Source organism: Aplysia californica, unplaced genomic scaffold (assembly GCF_000002075.1).
Source record: "Aplysia californica isolate F4 #8 unplaced genomic scaffold, AplCal3.0 scaffold01039, whole genome shotgun sequence".
Lineage (NCBI taxonomy): Eukaryota > Metazoa > Mollusca > Gastropoda > Aplysiida > Aplysiidae > Aplysia > Aplysia californica.
The window spans coordinates 69,472-94,748 of NW_004798309.1; the positions used below are offsets into that span (position 1 = coordinate 69,472).

At 39.8% G+C, this 25,277-nt stretch overlaps 1 protein-coding gene across 4 annotated transcripts in view; it reads left to right on the forward strand.

Annotated features, from left to right (window-relative positions):
* The first annotated feature begins 645 nt into the window (after positions 1–645).
* LOC101847918 overlaps positions 646–25,277 on the forward strand; it is a 76,968-nt gene continuing 52,336 nt past the window's right edge. Inside the window, exons 1-4 of one of the 4 annotated variants that reach the window (XM_005111310.3) lie at positions 646–801; positions 3,810–3,832; positions 15,793–16,003; positions 16,861–17,022. In XM_005111310.3, coding sequence (XP_005111367.1) covers positions 789–801; positions 3,810–3,832; positions 15,793–16,003; positions 16,861–17,022 — 409 coding nt within the window. In that variant the 5' untranslated portion in view covers positions 646–788. Of the gene's footprint in view, positions 802–3,809; positions 3,833–15,792; positions 16,004–16,860; positions 17,023–23,868; positions 23,966–25,277 lie in introns of those variants that run through there. The other 3 variants (XM_005111311.3, XM_005111312.3, XM_005111313.3) reach the window with 3 other exon arrangements.

Consider the following 25,277-nt stretch of genomic DNA (forward strand, 5'->3'; position numbering starts at 1 on the left):
GAGAGAGAGAGAGAGAGAGAGAGAGAGAGAGAGAGAGATTCATCATAAGATTACTACATGTATCACTTTCCAATCTGATGAATCATTTGCAGGCGTAAGGCTGCAACGGAACAATTAGCCTATAATTGCTAGAAGTAGAAGAAGCGACAATCGAAAAGAGCTAAAACTGCTTGCTTCATCACTACAGAAAAAAACCTACAAAACAACGAATTATATATATATATTTAAGGGAAAAAAATTGTTGATCAGTCGGGAGGAGGAGAAGAAGGGAGGGGGACCCCCCCAAAAAAATTTAAAAATTTGACAGATAATCGATCCCTCGCTCATTCACTCCGAACGCAGTCACGCTGGCCATTCAGCCACCAAAACTTCTACCTGTGGAAGATTAAGCTATTATATTGACAATTGACAGCACTGTTTCAGAAGTTTCCGAACTGCTAAAACTGGAATCATGGGCCTAACACAATATTCACCACTAGCCTACCACAGCCAATCAGAGCACCACTAGCTTACCCACAGCCAATCAGCTTCTGGCTGACGGGCTGCAGCTAGCCGCAGGTTTCTAAACTCCTTGAGTACGAAACACAATATTCACCACTAGCCTACCACAGCCAATCAGCGCCTGGCTGACGGGCTGTAGCTAGCCGCAAGTGTACGAAACGGCCTCCAGCCAACTGCATTTGTTTTTATCCCATAATGCATAGATCTAGTTCATGGCGATGACAGAGCAGAGGATCTTGCACAGTTGGCCTCAATGATATTTTTCTTCTTTGTTGGCTATATTTGTGATGATTTGTGAAGGTATTAATGAATGTACCCCCTAAACTTACAGTTACGTGCATCAACTCAACAGTGTATTCATGTCTGTATTAAGATTTGCATGTTGATCCCGAAAGGGGCCCCTGACTCAACGAAACCGTCATGGGGGACGAGGCGGGAGAGAGTTTTCGTAGAAAATATTAGAAATCTAGTCTATGAGGGTTTGTATGGGATTTGGATATTTCGCCTCTACTATTATTTTCAACTAAAATTGACAGCTGTGACTGGGAAATCTGCCCCAATTAGATCTTGGATCTCTATGACCTGTACTCCTGTACGGGGAAGGGGGGCTTACAAGTACAGGTTCGTTTTGTGGGGAAGTATTATAATGGAAAAAAAATGAATAAATCTAGATCTAGATCTAGATCTAGATCTAGATTTATCTAGATCTAGATCTAGATATCTAGATGTAAATAGAGGCTAATAATTCAGCTCTATGATGATAGATCTAGAAATCTAGACCTAGATCTAGATCTAGATATCTAGATCTAGAATATAGATTCTAGCTCTAGATCTAGATATATATATCTAGATTCTAGATATCTAGATCTACACTACACTAGATCTAGATCTATACTGCTAGCTTGCTAGTAGATTAGTAGAAAGGGGGTACTGGTAGCAGAGTATCATAAAGAAGGCCACCTCTATTCTCACCCCGGCAGACGATCAAATTAGCTTACTTTTGTGCTATAACGTAATTTTTTCTTGGCTTTTATTAATTTGATCATCCACACCGATAGACAGTATTCCAAAATGAGGAAAAACAGGTCTTGTTTCACACCGGGTGAGAATAGCCTACGCTGGCAAGTCTCACCCAGGGTGAGAGGTAGATCGTATTTTTATTCTCACCCCGGGTGAGAATAGCCACTTCCCATAAAGAATGACATAAAATAATGGAATATTTTTTATAATTTATTACGGAGACTGACCAGTGGAGTAGAAATAATTTTTTAAGGAAAATTAAGGTATTTTTTTACTTTCCCTCCCGTCTCACACTCAGCTACCAGTTGTCTCTTTTCTACTAAATATTGTTGTGCTGAACACGAATATCAACTTCATTTCCGTCGCAAATTAATAGTTTTTGAAATATTTGATTGTTTTTAACCGAGATAGACATGCTTTGGACCAATCGGGGGGTTCCAGGGGGGCCTGCCCCACTGGGGTAAAAGAAAATCTGGGGGGTTACAGGGGGGCATGCCCCCCTGTTTTTACACCCATAATTTGATATTTTACAGTTAGATTTGAAATTGTCTTGAAAATAATTGATTTGCGACAGTTTTAGTGGCTGTATGTGTGTGATCTGCAGCAAACAGTACAGCAGTTTGACCCTTGAAACAGTGCATCTGTGTGCGGGAGTGAAAGGAAAAATTTACCAAAATTAATATTAGAAAGGGGTTGGCAGTGTAGTGGGGGAGGAGGGGGGTGAAAATAACCTTTGAAAGATGTGATCTCTATCACAGGAGTGTTGATGTTGACAACTTTTAGTGATTGTTTTTCTTTTTAAAAAAAAATTTTAAACAAAATTTGAAATCACAACCTATGACAGTATGACTATGAGTCAACTATGAGTCTATGAGTAGTAAGTGGGTTGAAGTGGCTGTCACATAGTGTAGGCTACACTGTAGCTGAAGTCTATAGTCACATAGTGTAGCGAGGCATTATTTCTTGGGAGCCTTGACCTTGAAGGAAAGTTTTTCTTTTTAAAGTTTGAATGCAGGAGAATCAGCTGTTGGCTTGAGTAGGATGGGTTTAAAAAAAAATTATATATGTAATAATTGATGGAGATGGTGATCAAGGAATACCAGCCATTTCGTCACACGGTCATTTCGTCACACTGGTGCAGTCAAGACGTCACAGTCACAGTCATCTCGTCACATCCCAAACCCACAAGGTTGAATGGAGATGGTCCATACATAGCACACTTGCAAACATCAAACGGGCATTGTCATGGCGATCGCAAATCACGATTATTGGGGGAGGGTTGGGGCTGTGTGTGGAAGGATGGGGGGGGCTGTGCGAGTTGTCGTGCCAACTTGATCAGCTACACCGTTCAGAAAAAATAAATATGTATTGAAATATTGAAATCTATCGAGTCAGATCAACAAAAGTTTTTATTTTTAGGTGGTATTATTATTGATGAAGAAAGGTGTGATTGGCAAGAGATCATCTGTTAAAATGAACTAATAGAAATGTACAGTACTGCAATTTTACTAATAGAAGATGGACCCTTACTTTCAAACAAAGCCCTTTATTAACTCCTTACCAGACATTGTTTTTGCCTTCAACTATGGAACAGCGTGGACGAAGATTTAATTTACATTAATAATTTATATAAAACTTTAAAAAAAGCTTTTCTCGGCTGATTCTCCAAAACTTTATTAGAACTAGCAATATAACAATTTCGGAGAGAGATATAGCGAAGTTATTTCGTCACACATAATTGGAGAGTGACGAAATGACCGGTTACCTTATCAAGCCTCCCCCCACCTCCCACCACCCTCTCTTTTATTACACATGATGATAGAATATAAAATGGCCTATTTGCACATAGTACTAGTTCGTCTGACTGCAAACCCCATTCCATGCTATGATAACTGCGTTTCTACTTTCTTCTTTATATTATAAAATCTCCTCTCAACTTTCGCTCCAGAGTTTCTTTCTTTTATAATCCTCTCTTCTCTTATTGTTAAGAATTCTAGTCTTTGTAGGCCTATTTCTCTTCTCGCTTTTTTGCTTTTCTTTCTTTATTCATTCTTATAATTGTCCCTTCTCATCTTACTCTACTCAGCCACTCTTTCTATAAATGGGTGCCCATTGCGGATTAGGTCAGGTTAGATTGATTCATTGGCTTTAACTTTAAGTGTACACCACAAGCAACCCCTGTCTTGTATGTCAAATATTACATATATTTCTCAAGGCTCTCATTTGTGTAATTTCTCTACCCTTACTCTATAACATGTTTTCTCTGATCTCTCTCTAAAACTTTCGAGTGGGTGATTGGAGGGGGCCACTGGTAAGTCATACATCTCTGTTCTTTCTCAGGTTAATTTTTTTGTCTGCAAACCATACTCTTCTTTTGCATTATGACTTGTACTGCTTTGATATTCTTTTTAATATTCGACAAACAAAACTAAACCTGAAATAACAGGGATGGTGGGAGTAGACAAAATGTCCTGTTATACCCGATCCCTGTTAAATCAGAAATGCAAGGAAAGTAAGCATTTGTGGACTAATCCAGCTGTACTTATTCATGGGTAGTTTCCTTTGCCACAAGTAGTACCCACGAACAGGGGTTTTGGCACCAACTTTCTCCTTGCATCCTTAAAATCACACCAGAAGAGCTTGTTCCACAGCATCTGCATCGGTTGTGTCATCTTCTTTCGACCCAGAGTAAATTTTCCTTTGGGGGTATGCAGCCACTATCTTCTTTCTATCCTTGATAATGGTGAGAATCGACCTTTGTGGAATGTCGAATTGACGACAAATCTCTGCCAGTGGAGCTTGCGTTTTGTCAACAGCCTGTATTATTTAGGTGTTTTTTTTGTCAATTGAAAGGCATTTTCTCTTGCGTTTGACATCGTTGGTGACAGTAGACACATTACGCGTGCGTGTTGCTAGGTTTCGGGCTAGATCGAGGTCTGCAGCACACCGCAGCCCTCTCTCACTTCACACGCTGCCTGTGCTTGCTCTACTTGCAGTGGCATGGCTTGCGTGGGCTTGCTCCATCTCTGCGTTACTCTCTCTCTCTCTCTCTCTTTTACTTTTTACACATTGTTAATGAGCCTTTGTCCCTGCTATAACCGGTTGGGCTCCGATGGGGCCCTGTTATTGCCGATAAATTTTAATAGAGACAAAGAGTAGGAAAATTCGGGGATTTAAAATATCCCTGTTATTACCGGGCCTGTTATATATGGTTTCCACTGTATATATATATTTTATATATATATATATATATATATATATATATATATATATATATATATATATATATATATGGGGAATTCTCCTGAAAACTTGAACTTGCGCATACCCCTTACTGCAAACACCATAAATATCTTTCTTTATTTCAAATTATTGTTAAGATGAGCTAAGCCGGTGGGGGAAAGGTTGCCGAACCTGGACGAGGCAGAAAATATGAAATGATATGCTGAAAAAGTGTGGGTTTTTGTTGTTGAAAAATCAGCATTCTTTTAGGTATGAAAACGTAACATTCACCAGAGACAGTTTTCATCCAAAGATTTCTCTAAGAAGTGCCTGCTTATCATTTTCGTAATTATGTGTAAATACTGATCTTAGAACTTTCAGGGTAACGGACAAATATATGCTTAAAAATACGGCTCATTTGTTCTCACAAAAGACATAAAATTAGGTCTTAAACGCTACTCGTCTCTTCTGAAAAATGATAAAAAATATAACCCTATCTTCAGTTCAATCGATCGTTTAAAAAGTGTAATTGTTTATTGTAGAACTAGAAATGCGATCACTTTAGTCATTTCATCAACCAAGAACAAAATTACTACACCGATTACGAAATTTTGGCGGTAACTAGTAGCGTCTTTGAATTTTTGTCACGTTTTAACGATTAAGATCTGCATGTTTACTTCTGCCGGAAGTAGCTCGAAATTTTAGTGCGGTGTTTTTATGTCAAGTGCACTGGTTTCCAATCAACTAGGCTTTCATTTATTCCCCGGCGCAAGACAACGGTGTCTATAGAAAGTGAATATGAATGACTTCGTCACGCAATTTCTAGCGGTTTAACGATTAAGATGTAAGTAATTATGAAGACTTGAATTGCTTTAAAATTTGCTTTCTTTTTTATACGATTGCAAAATGTGTAATTCATTGATGAAATTTTTAAGTCCCTCAAGGAAATGGATGAGTTTGGATCCTGCCAAAACAAGGATTGTTGGTTTTCATAGTGTTTGTTGTATCGAAATGGAAATTGGACAAAGAGCTTGATTTCTTCATTTTAACGATTTAGCCTTGGTCTTTGTGTTATAATCTTTGTAATTGAGTAACTTCTTTAAGAATTTCATTTCAAGGATTTCATGCGTTGATGCCACATATTTCTAGCTTTGGGGATGGCAGTTGGGGCAATTAAAGGTGACAACTTGTTATCGTTGTCTGAAACATTGCAAATACAAGGATAAGGCTGCTTGGCTTGGTGTTTCAAATATTTAACATCGAGCATCAGTAATTTAACTTTGTTGACAGACTCCGTCAATGGAATGCAAAGTATATTGATATGTCCTATTCTGGGTAATGTCACACTGTAGGCTTGGTGGTGACGAGGCGTAAACACAGGGAACAAGGCGAAGAGGGAGACGCAAGTGATGTAACGTTGTATGAGATTTTCCATGTCAATCTTAGTTTCTGTTGAAAATGAACTGAAAAATATTGGCGCCGTTTCTCCTGATCGACGTGGTAACTCTAAAGAGAAAAGAAAGAAATAAGTAGGGGAAGCCGATTACTTAAATGCGTCATAAATTTTGGTGAATTTCATATCTTGAAGAGAAATTTACCAGACGACCAAAAGAAGATGTGCAGATTCAGTTTGAATGAGTCGTGATTCCTTTTTCTATCTGCATGAAATGTTAATGGTTAAACTCACCTAACAGACTACTAACTTAAGACACATCTCAACGATTGAGAAAGAAAGAATGAGAGACAGATGGAAAGAGTGTTAAGAAGGGAATGTTATGGAGAACTGATGGATAGGTAGATCTTGGTCTACAAATTAATTGAAAAGAGGTCAATTCTATAATGTCTTGCTTTGAATAAAAGTAAATGCATTGTGTGCTTTGCTTTTATTTTTCATATATTTGTTTTTACAAACAGTTTTCTCTAGCTCTCCTCGTTTTTCTTCTTGTTATAATCACTGAAATTTTGTAGATCTACTAATGTCAAGCAAGCTGTAAATAATATGCTCATGTGCACACATGTAGCCTACATTTCAAGCAATAAAAGCGAGTGTACATTGGCCGGAATTTCTCCTGGCATCTCCTCGCTTCGGGCTGTTCTTGGTACGGCTGGTATGGTAACGTCCGTCTTTCCCTTTGGTTTTATTTTGATTGTCCCGACCGTGCTGCTTCGCTTTGTCCACGGTGTAGCTTTACCCTTAGTTTTCACCAGAAATTAATATTGGCTTTAACAAGAGGAAAATAAGTTTTTACATTGGTCTTAATGGTTACACAGGACTAAATCATTTTGACGAAATTCTTGGTAATAAGGGTTGCCCCAATAATATTTAGGGCATAGTAGCTGATTTTATCGTCTTGGACTATGATAAGACTAGCAAAACCACATAAGTAACGAATAACATCGGTTTATATTCATTTTATTCTTATACATTCTAAAACAGAGTTTGTGACTACTTTTTCTGTTGCGAATTATTTTGATAAAATAATACAAAAAGTAATGCAGCATAATCTTATTTTCGACCAAGTATAGCACATTAATCTCTTTATATTCAGTTACAAAACTGATTGGTACCACTTTTCATTCACCCCTCCCGCTCCCACATTCTCTTTCTAACTTTACAGTACAATAGGTGCGTGCTCTGCGCTAGAGACCTCTGAATGCGTTGCTTTCAAGTACCGAAATTCCAAAAAAGAAAAACACAAAGTTTATTACAATAAAGTTTAAGACTGAGCCAACTAAGGAATCCCGGGACCGATTAAAGAAAACAAAGGGTGACATCGATGTGCAATCGTAAAGAGCTGAAGACGTTCGTCTCTATGGAAAGAAGGTTGCAAATCACAAGGCAAAGACCGACGAACAAGTCAAGAAATGTAGGAAAAACAAGAAAGAAAACCTCAAATTGCCTACCACTACCACTAGCAAAGTAAGTTTGTTTGGCTAGTGATACTAAAGAAAGAAATAGAAAAGCTACGCAAGAGAGGTAACAACATCCTGGTCAGGGCAGAAGGAAAGGGCGGACAATGCTTAGGCTAGAGAAAGGTTCCATTCACAAAAAAAGGAAAAAGGTGAAGACACAGAGAAAAAAAAAGAGGTTCAATATATTCGAGGAAGTATCATACAGACACCCTCGTCATGCAAACAAGCTGTCCACAGAGTTATGAAAGTCTTTCCAAAAGTCAAAGCAGCTCGAAAGCAAACGTTGGAAGATGTACGTCAGAAAACTTTTTTTTATCAAAACAGCGGCAAAAAGACATATTATATTGGAATTCCTCATCCTTGCTGAGTGAAGTTGGACTTTGAAAAGAAGCTAGTAAACATTCCATACACTTGTTTCATGCTCAATGCCAATGTTACGTGTTTTTGAAATCATAAAGAGCTGTTAGGGAAGTAGAGGTCCATATTGTGATGAATTTGCTTCAATCTTCCTGTTCGAGCTACAGACAAGGAACTATTCATCAACAATGTGCCAAATGGGATACTACATAACTCACTAAAAATCGTTGCGGTCCCAAATAATCTTCAACATGATCACCATGCCATGGAAACATTTGTGGGAAGTAAACATCATCATAATAATGTCACAAGAAATCACAGAAAGATAAAACACTGTTTGCTGCCACGATTAACGATGTATTTTGACAATGTTAGTAGCGTTAATGAAGGAGATGTGAATACCTTTTTTTAATACTCTACTCTGCTGCTGCTGCTGCTGCTGCTGCTGCTGCTGCTGCTGCTGCTGCTGCTCTGCTGCTGCTGCTGCTGCTGCTGCTGCTGCTGCTGCTGCTGCTGCTGCTGCTGCTGCTGCTACTACTAATACTACTACTACTACTGCTGCTGCTGCTGCTGCTGCTGCTACTGCTACTGCTACTGCTTTCACTATTGGGAAACTTTGTAACTCCACACGATTTTTGTCCCGAAAATGCGAAGTCTCAATATTATGCTCAATGAGTCAATAAGTTGATGTCTTTTTCTTCTAAAAACATGACAGATAACATCAAAGAAGTATTATAATTCTCAGTAGGTGTGCATGTTATTTTTAAGAAACAAATCGTCCTTTTTCTGCACACTCCTTTTTTATGCTTTGTCCTGTAACGTTTAAGACTACTATATTTAGCTAATGTTGCTTCCGATAATACGTATAGATTTTGTTCATATTTGCTGAAACTACAGCATTGAATTACCCGTTTTATAGCAATACTCTTTTAAAGTTCTACTTGAATTAGTACTTTTGTAAATAAAAGTCTAGTTTTCTATTTTTGAAAAATGATTTTTGCAAGGTAACGTTAAAGACATTATGATTGTTTGATAAGTATTTTCTTCTTTAAGAAATTTTTTAAATTTGTGTGAACAAACAATGAATTTAAACGACATAATGCTACCCCAATTAATTTTGGGTGACCTTATTTAGGCCACATATGGCCTAAATAAGCTAAACCCCCCTCCCTTACCTTATTTGGGCCACAGGTGGCCTAAATAAGCTAAACCCCCCTCCTTTACCTTATTTAGGCCACACCTGTGGCCTAAATAAGCTAAACCCCCCTCCATTACCTTATGTAGTCAAAATAACCAAACCAATGTAAAGCATTGTTTTCTTTACAAGTTACGTTATTATCTCTTTAAAACTCTTCACATCCATTTTCCTTCACAGCCGTATCGTACATGACATGTGATGTAGAATCAATTTAAGGTCCTTGGAAAGGTGACCAGAAAATAACAAAAATATTTTATGATCTTCACTTGCACTTGCAATTTTTTGGACAAATTAAAGTCTACCTAATTATATTTTTTCCCCTCATTTTTCTTCACTATAAATGACAACTGGCATGTATTGTTTTCAGTTATTATCAAGAAAGTGGATAGGCGGACTACGGGGTCTATCTAGCCAAAAGGATAGGTGGACCCCGGGGTCTACCTAACAAAATGTTAGGTTTTAGGATGTGAACCCCGGAGTCAGCGAGTCAGCGTAGTGAAATAAGTAGATCTAGGTTTAACTAAGGATCGGTGGACCCCGGGGTCAACATAATGAAATAAGTAGATCTAAGTTTATTTTATAATAGGACTGGCGGAGCCCATGGTCAAAGTAGTGAAATTATAAGTAGATATAGGTTTAATTAAGGATTGGAGGACCACGGGGTCAATGTAGTGAAATCAGTAGATCTAGGTTTAATTGGATTGGTGGACCCTGGGGTCAATGTAGTGAAATAAGTACATGTAGATAGATCTAGGTTTAATTTTAAGGATTGGTGGACCCTGGAGTCAACGTAGTGAAATAGGTAGGTTTAAGGTGAACCCCAGGGTCTACCTAACGAAACACTAGTTAGGTTTTAGAATAGGTGGATCCTGCGGTCACCGTAGTAAAATAAGTAGGTTTAATCAAGGTGTCCCGGGGGTCCACCAATCCTTAATTAAACCTTCTTAATCCTCTATGGCCTTGGTGACTCCGGGTTCCACCAATCTTTAAAGAAACCTACTTATTTCACTGCGGTGACCCCAGGGTCCACCTGTCCTAAAACCTAGTACCAATCCTTACTTAAACCAAACCTTATTTCACTACGGTGACTCCGGGGTCCACATCCTAAAACCTAGTATTTCGCTATGCAGACCCCGGAGTCCACCTATCCTCTACAGGACTATACTATTATTATATCAATTTGCAATTTTCATTGATTAGCATTTTTGTTTAAATATAATATTGAATCAGAGTGCAGGGGAGACCGAGGCGCCCGGTCGATTCGGTGGTCGGCTTTTGTAGATCTATGCATTTTTTACGGAAAGCCGTATTACCTAACCCTATTACTAGATCTATTAGTGTTGTGAAAACTTCAACCTCTACAGCTCAGGCGTCAAAAGATGCTGGTAAATAATAATAGATCTACGTCCTGAAGTTTCATAATTTATTTTTATACAGAATAACACAGTACACAGTCAGTAGTTTTTATTTCATCGAGTTATAAAAATGGCCTTCGTATAAAAATTGCCTTGTTTTCAGAAGCAAGTTTTAATAGTTCTAGTTCTACCTGATCGAGTGGCGTCGGTAGCCTAGTGGTTAGGCTACCGGACTCGCGAGTTCGGGGGTTCGAGCCTCAGCTCGGTCCGACTTTGTGTCCTTGGGAAAGGCACTTTACACAAACTTCCCACTTGGCTCGGTCCTATCGGAGACGGACGTTAAATTAGGAGGTCCCGCCCCTTAAATAACCTAATAGTGTTGATAGGGGCGTTAAACCTATACCATTTCATTTCTACCTAATCGATTTTCATGCGAATTCAACCATTTTGATGATCTTTCTTTTCCTTTTAAAAAGATGTAGATCTAGGCCTGTCGGATGTGGCAGTGCGAATAGCACTGAGTTGTTTAGATCTAGATCTAGATCTAGACCCATCAAAACACGAGGCTTCGTGGCCGATCACAAAAGTCTATGGGGCTTATCGAGGCCGATTCGCCCTACCGCGAGCACGTTCACTAAACTGCCTACTAGATAGAATCTACTACCAAATATTCTCTACACGATCTTTGCTACTACTACTACTAGGCCTACTAGCCTACATGTACTACTACGAGACAGTACGAGAGAGTGTCACTCAGGCAAAGATAGTGTAACTTTGACTCAGCCACGTAGTTTACACACTTTTTATACCCCAAATTTAACCCGAAAGTCCATTCGGAGGATTTGACCTTTTCACTTGACCAAAGTGTGCCAAAATGGTAGCCTAGCTTTTGCCCCTCCATGAAGGAAAAATCCGGCCCTCATTCAAACCATTGGAATTGAGCAAAATTTTGCGTTTTGTGCTTTGTTCTTTACAATATTCATTATGGTTATGATTTATAAGTTGTACACTGAGGCAAAACCATACTAAATGAGAAAGGGGCACCATTATGAAAGTGGAATGAACTCAGTTGCCTGAAAAGGGTAGTTTGAACATGTGTGGCCTAAATAAGCTAAACCCCCCTCCCTTACCTTATTTAGGCCATATGTGGCCTAAATAAGCACTCCCATTAATTTTTCTTTCCCTCTGTTACACGTCATGTTTTGACCCGTATTGTTGTGTCCTGTAACGTTTAAGACCATAGCGCACTAGTCTAAACTTCACTTCCGTTTCCAGAGAAACCAAGCAAGCTTTAGCTTCAGCCGTGTAGGGATCAAAACTAGACATGTCAAAGATGTACTGAGTAAATTTTTAAGTTATTTGGTTGAATTCTAAAATTTGATACCCGTGTTACGGAAAGTTCAAACTTTCAGGAGAATTGCCCATACACAGTCGAACCTGCCATGACGGCCACCTGTACAAACGGCCAGTTTACAATTCCCCCCCCCCCCCCATAACAATTTAACTGTAAAACATTCACCTGTCCAACGTGGCCAGGGCCACCTTATTTTATCAACCCACAGTCAAATTTACCTGCCTCAGGCGGCCAGGCATGGTCACTCATTGCCCGACGCTTTGTCATAAATTTTGAATCGGCCCCTCACGCTGTGGACGTACCGTCATAATTCATTCACTTGTCGTTATTGCTAGTCCCTCCCATGAATGTTTCATTTTGACAGTGGCTAATTTTTAACATCTAAATCTGTTCAATCATGATATTTGTCTTCATTAGCTGACTACAATAAAACAAGAAAATCAATTGGGCCTTTGCTAAGCCTGAAACGTTCAACATTTTTGTTGGCCATGATGATGACAGACAAAAAAGTCGGGTGTGATTATGACAGACAAGAAGATACTCTTTGGTGCAAGTAGTAACTAGTAGCCTACAAAAAGCAAACACTGTCATAAAATTAAGAGCTGATTCCATTCTCACATATGTAGAATCATAAAGGGGAATGGTATTCAACTGTAAATTGCATCAATTTGATATCAATTGAAATTGATTGGGTGTGATGATGACAGACAATACTATGAATAGTAAGCCTCTAAGTTACAATCCATTCGGTTAATAAATTGAAGAGTGATGCTGACATTATCTATGCAAGTTGTAATGATGCAAAACAAGATAAAATTGGATGTCGCAATTGAAGCAAACATTTTCTCTCTTCCATTCAATTTGTTCTTTAGTTTCGGGCCACCACCATTGGTCGTACAGTTTCTCTCCTCCTGTACGCCTCGTATCATCCAGGATCATTCTGGTGCAGAAAAAAAATACCAAAATGTAAGGGATATCAAATTTTTAACAGTTAGCAACCATGAAAAGAATTAATGCTAGGACACCCTTCCCACATTCACGCCTTACGACTTAAGATTTTTTAAGATGTGACCTGGGACCTGGACTTTCTAAAGTTATTTATAAATCTACCTTTAGGTCTCGGCCATCAATTACTAGCTAGAGCTAGAAGATTTTAGACATAGAAAAGTAATATCTTTGACAAATTTAAGTGATAGATCTAGGTGTTTCAACCCTTGTTTTTGTTCAAACCCAGTACAGAGGCTACAGAAGTTGAGCGTGATTTAATAAGTTCTGTCATCAATGTCCATCATGCCCAACTGCTAATTGCTTCTGGCTCTATCATCTTTTCCCAAGAACACAATGACATGTGCCCCAGTGAACTGCGGTTAGCACCCGATTATCGATACAACACCTTAGATACCTAAAACCAAGTACTTTTGTGCAAAAAACCGTTTCTTCGGTCGAGTGTGATAATGACAGATCTGTCTGTGTTTGTCACTTTTCAATAAAAAGCCATTTACGACATGGGAGGATAATGTAAACATGCATTTGAACCTGGATGAAAAACATGGAAAACTAAGGGAAATAAAACTGATAATAAACCAAGCGAAATGAATTTCAGTTTTGTGTCAAGAGCATTCAATTATTGTCTGTCGTGATGTGTTGGTTGGGCGTGATGGTTGGGATTTGATGACAGACAATGAGCATCATTTACCTTCTGGCTTCTCCTCCATGATCAAACTGAGGAAATCAACATCCGGCAGGAAGTTGAGCTGCAAGGATTCAAAAGTGTACCAAGAAAATCATGCACGGGTTAATCGCTCAGGAGATTCGGGTCGACTCTTGTCGGGTGTGATGAAGTGACTGACAGAGAGGTGCGCACTGAAAAAACATTCGTCCAGCCAAATCCCTGCTTCAATTAATGTTCTACGTCCATGTTTTAATTATCAAATTAAATAAATAAAGTTATAGAGCCTTACTTAGAAAGTGCTCAAAGATAATTTTAAGTGAAGTAATGGATGCCTTTATTTGGAGCTGAATGCTGGAGGATGACTGATCATGACCGTGCCAAGCTAACTTCCTTTCATACAATCAGCTTACGCCAAATCCTCCGAATATTCTGGCCCGACAAGATTTCCAACGCAGATCTTTTACGAGCAAGAGGACATGGCCACCATAATAACAAGGAGAAGTTGGAGATGGATTGGGCTTTTTCTGAGAAGAGAACCAGACTATTGTAAAGACAAGACTCTGGACACCCAAAGGACATCGCAAGAGGGGCAGACCCAAAGTGACATGGAGACGCACAGTAGAGTCTGAAGTGAAGTCCTGGAACCATTCGTGGGGACGTTGACCAAGATGGCCCAAAACAGACAGAGCTGGAGATCCTTTGTTGCTGCCCTAAACGCCAGATGGCGTAACGGGTAGTAAGTAAGTAATGCGTACCTTGAATTTGACCTTATTGATGACTGACAGCATCACACCCAACTACGGAAAGTTTAAATCATCACCGATCAAATACAAAATACCTAAACAGCATGGTTCTTTGCTTGTTTTGTAGGTCTTGATAGTCTCCTTTTGGAAAGCACCACAACATACAACCTGACATGATGTGGAGAAAGGGTGAATGAATGAGTTCCCTAGCCCAGTCAATGTAACATTTTTACTACCAATTTTTTGACTGATTTTTGGCACATTTATAATAAATTATAATACAAAAAGTACACAACACAAGGCCCTGAAACTGCTAGGCAAGTTTCATCATTCATATTTTGGCATCTGGATATCAACCATTCATTGCTAATACTAGGGAGAAACCCAGTAGAGCTCATATCTCAGATCCAGTGCAACTTGGAGCACTTTTTGAGAATTGCTCATATATTCATTGTGTTTCTCTCTTTCTCTCTCACTCTCTGTCTCTCTATCTCTCTCCCCCTTCTCTCTCTCTTTCTCTCTCTCTCTCTGTCTCTCTCTCTCTGTCTCTCTCTCTCTCGCTCTCACTCACTCACCCCCAGCTCATCCTGTTCTCTTGTTCCTTGTGTTTTGGATTTCTTATCTCTTTTTGTCCTTTTTCTTTTCTTTCTACTCCCTCTTCTTCCATCTGTCTTTTCAGTCTCTCTTTCGTCAATTCCCCTTTCATCCCTCTTTGCTTTATTCTAAACTTCCCTATTATATACATGTACATATATATATGTGGGTGGTTGGCGGGTGCTCTGGTGTGGTTTGCTTCTTCGTTCCCATGAAACGTCTATCATCCTTATCTCCCCTCCTTTTTTATGTTTGTTACTCTCTTGAAACACCTCTAATCTTCTGGCCCTCATATGACCTTATGCAGTTGCGAGCGCCGTAAAACCTCTACTAAAACTAAAAAAAGCAAATAAATATGTTTAAAATTATCTACCTTCTTTTTCAATATATATATATATATATATATATATATATATATATTGAAGTGTAAAATCTCTTTTTCCTCACACCAATGTCCTCCCTCTCTGTCACCTCTACCTCTCTCTACATTATTCCTCCCTTTCTCTCTGGCATTGCCTGTATCCCATGTTGTTCCTTGACTGTGGCACTTGGTAGGCTATAACTTACAAGCTGCCTTTCAGTTTTTTTCCTCTACTTTCAGACCCTTTTAAAAAGACTAGGTGACAAAACAAGAAGCTTTTAAAGATGATAAGAAGCAAGTCTGAGTCAAGAGAAACATCACATTTAGACATCGGTTATCTAGTTGAGAGAAAAGATAACTTGACAGACAGAAACATCGGAGAGAAAAGAAGAGAAGTAAGGCCTATTGCTGATGCCCTCAAAGCACTTGCAATAGTGAAGAGAAAACATTCAGAATGCACCAAGTTTGATTTGGATTAACTCTTTATAATTTTTTCTTTCAGATAAATAACGAAATGTCTAACTCAGTGGGTCTGGGTGAAAATCGACGCATAGAGTCTACAGTCCCCATACCATCAGGACATACTATGCTCAACATGGTAGATGAACCAAGAGGAGACAGATTAGTTATTTCAACTCAGGAGCTTAGGGAAGAAGAAGGAGAACCTCAAGATGGCATTGGTGGTGACTTCGCAAGTGTAGTAGATGTTGTTTGTAAGTGAATATAGCTCGAGTGATCTACTGGTGAGAAAATCTTATCTTACACACTTCTGTGTTTGCACTTTGGACTATGGTCTTAGGGTGAATGCTTATCGGGATATTCACTTTTGCACTTTTATGCTAGTTGCCATTGAAACTGTAATGAGATGATAAATGCTATGTTATATCTATGTTGTGTTCAATACTTTCAGTTTTGAGCGGGGAACGATATGTACGAGCCTTACAGGTCCGAGCTCCATCCACTGCGTCGACCCACCAGTTGCGTCGATCCCTGCTCAGCCTATATATTTAAGTCGCGGCTCGGAAGGCTGGCTCAAGTTTCACGTCTGTTTATATACCCCCGTCTGCCTTTATTTTCCTACACTCACTAGGTTACACTGAATTTGTTCACTCATTTCACGTGCTTGTGGCCCGCCAGGCAATCGCAGCGAATTAGACCACAGAAACAAGGGAAACTGACTGTTGTATTTGATTTTCCTCATGAGTTTAGAAGCATATTTCTCTGACACTGGGATATTGGGGCCTGTTTTGCACAGCATGTTAGGACGTGTGTTACAGAGTCCAAGAATACAGCTCTGTATTACATAGATATAATTTATATATCATTGTAATGTCATATACTGGTGTCCCTTCTGTGAGTAGCGTTCTGTAGTTCGTCTGTATTACTATAAGTAACTTGAGAGCCATTATAAAACCTGCAAACGTTTCATCAAGTGATCAGTGGATAAAGAGGCGGAAACTCAACTTGACGGCCTCCAATGCTTCTCATCAAGAATTTATAACATTACTTAAAAGTTTTGAATAGCTTTAAGATCTGGAAGATCTTTTCCCTTGCTTGTTTTATTTTTCAGGGTGTGAAGAGTGTGGCGTCCATAACATTGGTGAATGTTTCATACATGGAGGTACTTTGACTCTAGCACAAGACAACACACTTCCATCACGAGCTGTCCTGTCGTTGCCAAAGGTGCTGTCACTGAAGAGAGTGAGAATAGGTGACCCTTGTGATCTAGAATGTAAGTATTTAAAAAATAGCTGGAGTGATCTTTTTCAAGCTTCTGTCTTCCCAGTTTACTACAGCTGCTTTAACGCAAAATATGGAATTCTAATTTCTGATGCCAATGGGAGAGCTCTTTGTGAAATGATATCTTGGACAAAAGCCCTAACTTTGGGGTCTTCTAAAAAAATATGTGTTGAAATCACTAATCTAACTCCTCTCGGTTCATCTACCATGTTGAGCATAGTATGTCCTGATGGTATGGGGACTGTAGAATCTAAGGCGAATGGGATCTTAACCTATTCATCGCTGGGATAATTGAATGGTAAATCATGGTCAAGCCCACAATCAGTAAAATGACCATTTCTTACGTCAAATGTACTGACATGACCCCTGGGGTGGGGATATGACCTATGGCGAGCAAAGAGTGGTTAACCTTCATGACCAGTCACAATGGCATGAGGCTTGCCATTTTCATTTCTCCAGTCCTGACTCTCAAGATGTACGTTGATCACATGGCTCCTCACCTTTATTAATCTGTCATTACTGTAAAAAATTTATAGCTTTCCATCTCTGACCAAGTTGCCCTGCTTCTGTTGTAACACACCATTGTATTGTGACTGCACCAATTAAAATCCAGTCTGTCCAGCAAATTTGAGAGTAGAGATGAAAGACAACTGATGCGATGATCAGAGAAACAGAAGCATCGACCAGCTCACAGTTCAATGTGATCCTGCCTGATGTGGCTTTGTAGACCTTACCCACCTCACATGTGATGTAAGTTCAGGTGGAGGGCTCAAATTTGAGTGCCATGTTTTAATGCATTGATGAGTTCACACCTCAGTGTTATCCCTGTTTGGGGCAAACATTGTACCTCCTCATGGAGATTTACAGCGGAGATGTGATCACATTCACAAGATTGGATGATCTGTGACACAAGGGGCTGTACAATGATCAAAATTATCCCTGCTTGGTTGATCAGCTGTGTTTACCAGAGGTTTTGTTCCCAAAATTATCAAATGCAGGATCTTAGCCGAATGTAGTCCTTTAGAGGGGGATCTTTGAAGTGACTTTTGTTTTGGAAAAATTCTGATTTCTTAAAAAACAGTGGGATCTTAAACAAACCGGGATCGTAAACGGTGGGATCTTACCGAGAGACTACCACGTGTATATATTATTAATAGAAAATGCAGCGAATAAGCAGACTGGCAGAGGAGTGAGTCTAGGATGTGTTATGTCACCAGACCTCTTTAAGATATACAGTGAGACATAGAAGAATGTCCAGATCTCAAAGTGAATGACGAGAATATTAATAACATCAGATATGTCAATGACACAGTTTTAATAGCAGGTTCAGAAAAGGACCTTCAATAGCTCTAGATACTCTTGTTATGGACGGGGACGGTGAAGGGTTATTGTTGAATGTGAAGAAAACAATGCATGAGGATATAAAAAAAGTCAGTAAATCTCATAAGCAAAGGCGAAAAGACTAGCAAGTTCAACAGTTTAAATGTCTAGGATATACAATTACATCTGATGTCAAATGTTCCGCTGAAATTAAATGAAGAATTTCAATGGCTAAGAATGGTTTCAATAGAATGAGCCCAATCGTGAAATGTAGAAACATCTCAATGACTACCAAAAAGAAAGTTCTGAAATGCTATGTATGGTCAACCCTTCTATATATGGCTGTGAATGCTGGACAGTCACCAAAAACAGTGAAAATGAAATAGAAGAAACAGAAATGTGGTTTCATAGGAGAATGCGGAGAATATCTTGGAAGGACAAGAAATCGAATGAGGTAAGACATAAAGAAATCCACGTATTCCACTTGTTGATAAAAACAATCGGGAAAAACAAATGCAGTTTTTGGGATACCTGAATAGACATCATGCTTTAGCATCTAGCTCTCACTGGCAAAATTGAAAGCAAACAAGGCAGGGGTAAGCCCAGAGCAGGGTGACGGGAAAAGATCAGGGTAATGTATCTTTTTTAAGAGCATCCGAGCTAGAAATGAATGGAGAACCATGATCACCAATGTCTGTCACAGATTTGGCACTGGATGATGATGATAATATATATATATGTAAGAGCCAATTGCATGGCGGGACCCAAGGGAGTGTCAACTTGCCAGTTGCGTGGCAAATTTGCTTGTACTATACGGTTTCGCACCAAATCTTTTATATCACTTTCCTCTCGTAAGTGCAAAGTGACGCTGCTTTACAATGACGTCATGCCAATTGTGTTTCACATTTCTCCTTCTTTGCACACCATAGTAAGTAAATTATTACTGAGAACATAAACATATATGGAAACAGAATGAAACTCAAATGGAATGGGTTTCTTTTGAGACCAGTTTCGTATTTGTAACATGGCTTACTTTATTCCAAACCCTCTCCCTGATTCAAAACATGTTAACCAACTAAACGTAATCAAACACTTTGAATTGGAAAGAAATAAAATGGACATTTGCAGGAAAAGATTCACTGCAATTCGATTACACCATACGAGGGGCATACAAGCAAAAATTTTTTTACCTGACCATGAAGGAACAAAGGTAGAAAGCTGAAATTTGGGGTGAAAGCCAACAATTATCTTCCTAGAATGTGAGTAAATTTTGGAGAATTTCCGAATACTGGTTTTATCACCAATGAAGAGAGGTATGTTGTTCTCCACTTTCAACATAAAAATGAAGAAAATTGAGAGCAGGGCAGTAATGAAGTTTTTGTTCTGGCAAGGCAAGCAACAACAAGATATTATTACGAAGATGCATGCCGTATATGGAACTGATTGTCCATCCTATGCTGTGATGAAATTTTGGATTTAAAAAATTCAAATGCTGATTCGTGGACATTGAAGATGGCCACCGTGATGGTCGCCCAGTGACATCAACAACAGAAGAGAATGTGTTGAAAATCAAGAAACTTGTGTTGTCTGATAGGCGGGTGACAGTCGAACTTTCGAGCAAAGAAACTAGGCTTAGCATTGGAACAGTTGAATGAATCTTTAATGAACTTTTGAATATGACCAAGGTTTGTGCGAGATGGGTCCTACATTTGTTGACTCCACCTAAAAAGTGCAACATGTGGATTATTGTTAAGAATTGCTTGGTCTGTATGAACAGGATGAAACTAAATTTTTTGAAAGACTTGTAACCATAGATGAGACATGAGTCCACTACTATGATCCTGAGTCAAAATCTGCATCAACGCTGTGGAAATCACCCTGTCTCCAACACCAAAGAAGGCAGCCATCAAGAGGAAAAGAGATGCAATCAGTTTTTTGGGACCAAGAAGGAGTGATTATGGCAGACTATTTTGAAAATGGATATCGTCGGCCACATGATACAATGTCACAAGCCCTAAAACCAAAATTTTTCAGGAGAGAGAAAAAACTGTTTCATTCTTTAAGAAATTACATATGTACACTTCGAAATTGATAATGAAAGTAGGGAAAGGCATTACTGATTGCTAGAGACAAATCATTTTGTGAAAAAGTGTTTTTGTAATGAGATAATTGGCTAGATACATTTGTTCGGTCCCTTTTTTACTCTGATACAATGTACTAAGCTATCATGCACTGCAGTTTATTACGTCAAAGGCATGGTTTGCTAGAGGGCAAATCATCATTCAGCTTATCACAGCTTTCTTAGATATTATTGATAGTTTTTAGACCTGTAAAGGATAAAATATAAAATATAATATGACACTGTCAGACAAGAAACAAAAAAAGGTTCAAGCAGAAACTGTTTTACCAGTTTATTACATCATCAAACTGCAGTCTTGTCAATTTTTAGTACATTCCTACTCATAAAGATGTTACTGAAATATAGTTATTGTTAATTGTGCGAGTTATATAATACTTTGAAAAAGCGTCTCAATTCGCTTTCCTTAACAATGGGAACGATCATTTACAGTCCCATTTATTCATCACACACACACACACACACACACACACACACACACACACACACACTCGTGCACACAGTCAAATATCGAAATACAGTAGTCTCCGCCTAAGATCCCGGTGCTCGGGAGCAAGGAAATGCGGGATCTTAGGCGAACCGGGATCTTAACCGACGAACCCAGGGAAGAATCTATGATGACCCATGCTAAGGCCCACAATCAGTTAAATGTTCTCCCTCCACTCTAAAATGAACTGACATGACCCCCTTGGTGGGTTTATGACGTATGGCGAGCAAAGAGTGGTTAGCCTTGATGACCTATCACAGTGCATAATGGCATGAGGCGTGCCATTTTCACTTATTATCCTGTCATGAGTCTCAAGATCTACGCTTATCCAGTTGCCCCTCCCCCTTCCCTGTCGAAAATTTATAGCTTTCCATCTCTGACCGAGTCCTCCCCCCCCCCCCCAAACTGCCTTTGTCGTTACACACCATTACGTTGTGAACGCACCAATTAAAATTCAGTCTGTCTCGTAAATTTGGGAGTGGAGACAACTTCTGCAATGGTCAGGGAAAAGTTCACAGTTCAATGTGATCCCACCTGGAGCGAACGTGTAGGCCCTACCCACCCAGTGAGTGATGTAAGTTTAGGTGGAGAGCTCAGGTGTGAGTGCGATCTTCGGGGAAAACAAACGTTTCGGTCACTTCACACCACGGTGTAGTCAGTCTGGGGCAAACTTTGTATCGCTTCATCGAGTGTATGTGATCACATTCACGATAGTGGCTGATCTTTGACGCGACGGACAGTTTATTGATCTCAACTTTTCACTCTTGGTTGATCGGCTGTCCCGCCCGGGTTTTTGTTCCGCAAATTATGATCTGAAATGCGGGATCTTAGTCGAATGTACACCTACAGAGTGAATCAGATTCAAAGCGGGATCTTAGGGGTGATTTTTGTATAGTAGAAATTCTGTTTTCTTAAAACAGTGGGAGAGACTACTGTACTTTAACCAATCAATGAAGGTGTCATAAAAAGCACGGGCTTCAGCCGGAATTACTGATTTAAGCCCCTGTAAATGTTGGTATTTTGTACTTGTGATATGTCTTCTTTGTTAGTGTAGTGCAGGGGCTGTGGTGCTTGATGGCATGTGGTTGCGGGGTTTAGGCATGTCTTTCAAGTCGTCACAGAAAACGAGCTTGTACTGAGTGTCTCCTTTTGAGGAATAGCAGAGTGCTCGTATGTCAACCACTTTTGCGTCCCCAACTTTCTTCCTGGTCGAGTATTCTTGAAACGATTAATATTTTCTGAAGAAAGTATAATGTATGTATTTGACATTCATATTGCTGATATCTTTGACACGCCAGTCTGAAGGCATTAACATAGTCATGTATAAGAGCGTTTTTGAGGGATCGTTCAATGACACTATGAACACTATTATTTCTGCTCTGTTGTGATGTTGAGCTCACGAGCTAAAGCTGAGATGAAACTAGCGAGGGTTCTGTATTATTTTGCCAGGGGTTTTTGTAAGGGGTCGTATGCAGTCTACGATGCAAGATGAAAATTATTCAGATGTTAGTCCACCTTCATCCTCATTTCTCTCTCTCTCTCTTGCCCTTTTTAACTCCCAGTGGAGCACAGGCCATCAACAGCATTACTTCAGCGAAGCCTGTCCTGAGCATCCTTTTCTATCTGTTTCCATGATGTCCCCGCTTTTTCAATTTCAGCTTGTACCGCTCGCCTCCATGTCATCTTTGGTCTTCCCTTCTTTCGTTTTCCTTGTGGGTTCCACGTTAAAGCCAGCCTGGTGATGCTTGACGGGGGTCTCCTCAGGGTGTGTCCAATCCATTTCCATTTCTTCACCTGTATGTCTTCCTTTATTGGCCTTTGGCTTGTTCTCTCCCTCAGTTGAGCATTAGTGACTCGATCGTACCACTTGATCACTTCTATCCTTCGTCATCCTCATTTCAGACATAACATTTCACGTCGTGGGTTGCCTTATTTGTAAACAGCAAGCTTTGTTCTATAATACAGAGCGGAGGCCTTGAGCATGGGAATCAACAAGACACATTGAAGAACCATACAGACACACCCACTCTGCCTGATGTTTCTTTAGTTTATGTCTCTTTGTGAACTGCCCTTGCACCTTCTGTTACATTGCCTATTTGGTACCCGCCGTATATTTTGGGGGGGGGGGCTGGAACCACGCAAAATTGTTTCGGTGGAACTCTTTCTGGATAGGTTGAGCCCCACAGTAGATCTTTTACTTTCTACACCTTTTGTTACTTAGAGTCTGTATACGTATGTCAAAAACTTTTAAACGTTGGTTCCAAATACAACTTTGAGAAACTCTGTCAGCAATAATGGCTGAGAACTTTTGGAAGACAATGTAGAATTTGTTCATTCAAGAATGTTTTGGACTCTGCTGCTCTGCCAGAGTGTGAAGTAGACCTCAATGATTTGTTTTTCTTTAGATCGATAAGGTTTGATGTTTGACAAACTTAATTAAGTACTTCACTGTAATTCTCAGGCTGTTTTTCTGCTTTTGCAACTGTAAGGCGAAAGTTTCTAATCAGTCAAATTGTTATCCCTCACCCTGAAGTGTGGCATCAAAGATTTTTACTTGTCTTTTCAAACTATAGAAATTTTTGGCTTGTTTAACCCCGCCTCCTGGAGGAGTTTCAAAGTCAATTACGAAGGTAAAAATTAAAAACCCGAGACTATTGAGACATTCTAGTAGATGAGAGTGAACAGTGTGATAATGTAATGATGAGACGGTATCTTTCCCTTGAATGGGACATGTAAAAGCACGTCATAAAGTCACCCTTTCCCACTCAGCATCGGGACCCCCTTCAGAAGTCTTAATAGTGCAATAAATTATTACCCCTTTGTCTACATCAGCTGGCCCAAATGTGTACATATTTTCGGCACATCTATGAGGCAACCTCATAAATGTCTTTCAGACGCAGACTTTTACCTTTGGACCACGTGGCCATGCGGGTAGTCATAAAGCACGCATCTGCTGCCCAGCAGAGCGTAGCTTGTGATCTTGGAGCACAGGTAATTTGATGGCCTGGGGCATGGCACATTGTGTTTTTTTGCTTTTTTCAACATTTAGAGTTTGAATTTCGACCAAATATTTCTTGAGCACATGCAACCTGTACCACAGATTAAGAAACAGTAATAAAAAAATATTTCAAAATTTGGGGGTAGTGACATTGTATCATGTGGCCGACGATATACGATCACCAAAGACCATTATTCTAACCATCTAGAAAAACGCAGAGGAAAGATCCGAAAAGGCATTTTGCTGCTTCATGACAACGAATCAACACACACTTCAAGAAAAGCTGCAGAAATTGCGCATGAAAATGACTATGAAATTTTGCCACATTCATCCTATTCTCCAGATTTAGTCCCGTCTGACTTTTTTCATTCCACAAAATAAAAAAAGGATTTAAATGGAAGGCATTTTGAAAGTGATGATGAGGTCAAAGAAGCTGTAGAGGGCTGGTTTCCTGACATAGAGAAGGTCCTATTCTCAAGGTCTTTTCAAGGTCATACAACAATGGCAAAAATGTGTAACTGTGGGAGGCGACTACATAGAGAGAGACTAAACTTAGCTCCAACTCCAAATTTCAGCTTTCTACCTTTATTCCGTCATGGTCAGGTAAAAAAACTTTTGGTATGCCCCTCGTAAAACAAAACAGTTTCATTGAACAAAGTATTTAAACAAAACATATAATTATTTGTATCGTTGAAGTTGAACACTTTGAACTGGGTAGAAGCCTAGTAGAAATCAAATCTTTGCACGATATGGATGCATCTCATCATTATGCTTTATATAGTTAAAGTCACGTCACGTCCATGATCTTGTTCCTCTCGGCGTCGTTCATGCAGGATGAAGAACGCTCTTCCACACTTTGCTCTCCGCCCTCTCCCCCTCCCCCCTCCTCTATCACTTCCTCTTCTTCCTCCTTTTCTTCTCCTTCTTCTTCTTCTTCTTCTTCTTCCACCTCACGCCTCATCCCTCTGATGGAGCGTGAGGTGCACCCTTCCCCCTCTTCCCAGCTCCCTCCGTCTGCTCCCTCTCCAGCAGACACCCCCCTACCCCACCACCAACCAATGGAGGAAGACAGCTCCGACCCCCCTCCCCGGCCTGACCCGGGGAGGGGCGGAGTCTGTCACTCCTCCAAATCCCCCACTAGACCGCCGTCCAATCCAGGACGGCAACCTAGAAAACACTCTGCCTCCCCCGTAAGGAGGAGTCAGAGTGTTTCTTCGAAGCCGGGGCCTAAGTGCTCCAAATCAAAAAGTAAAAATTCATAATGGCGGTCCTGCAATGGAATGCCGGCGGAATCCGACCTTCCAT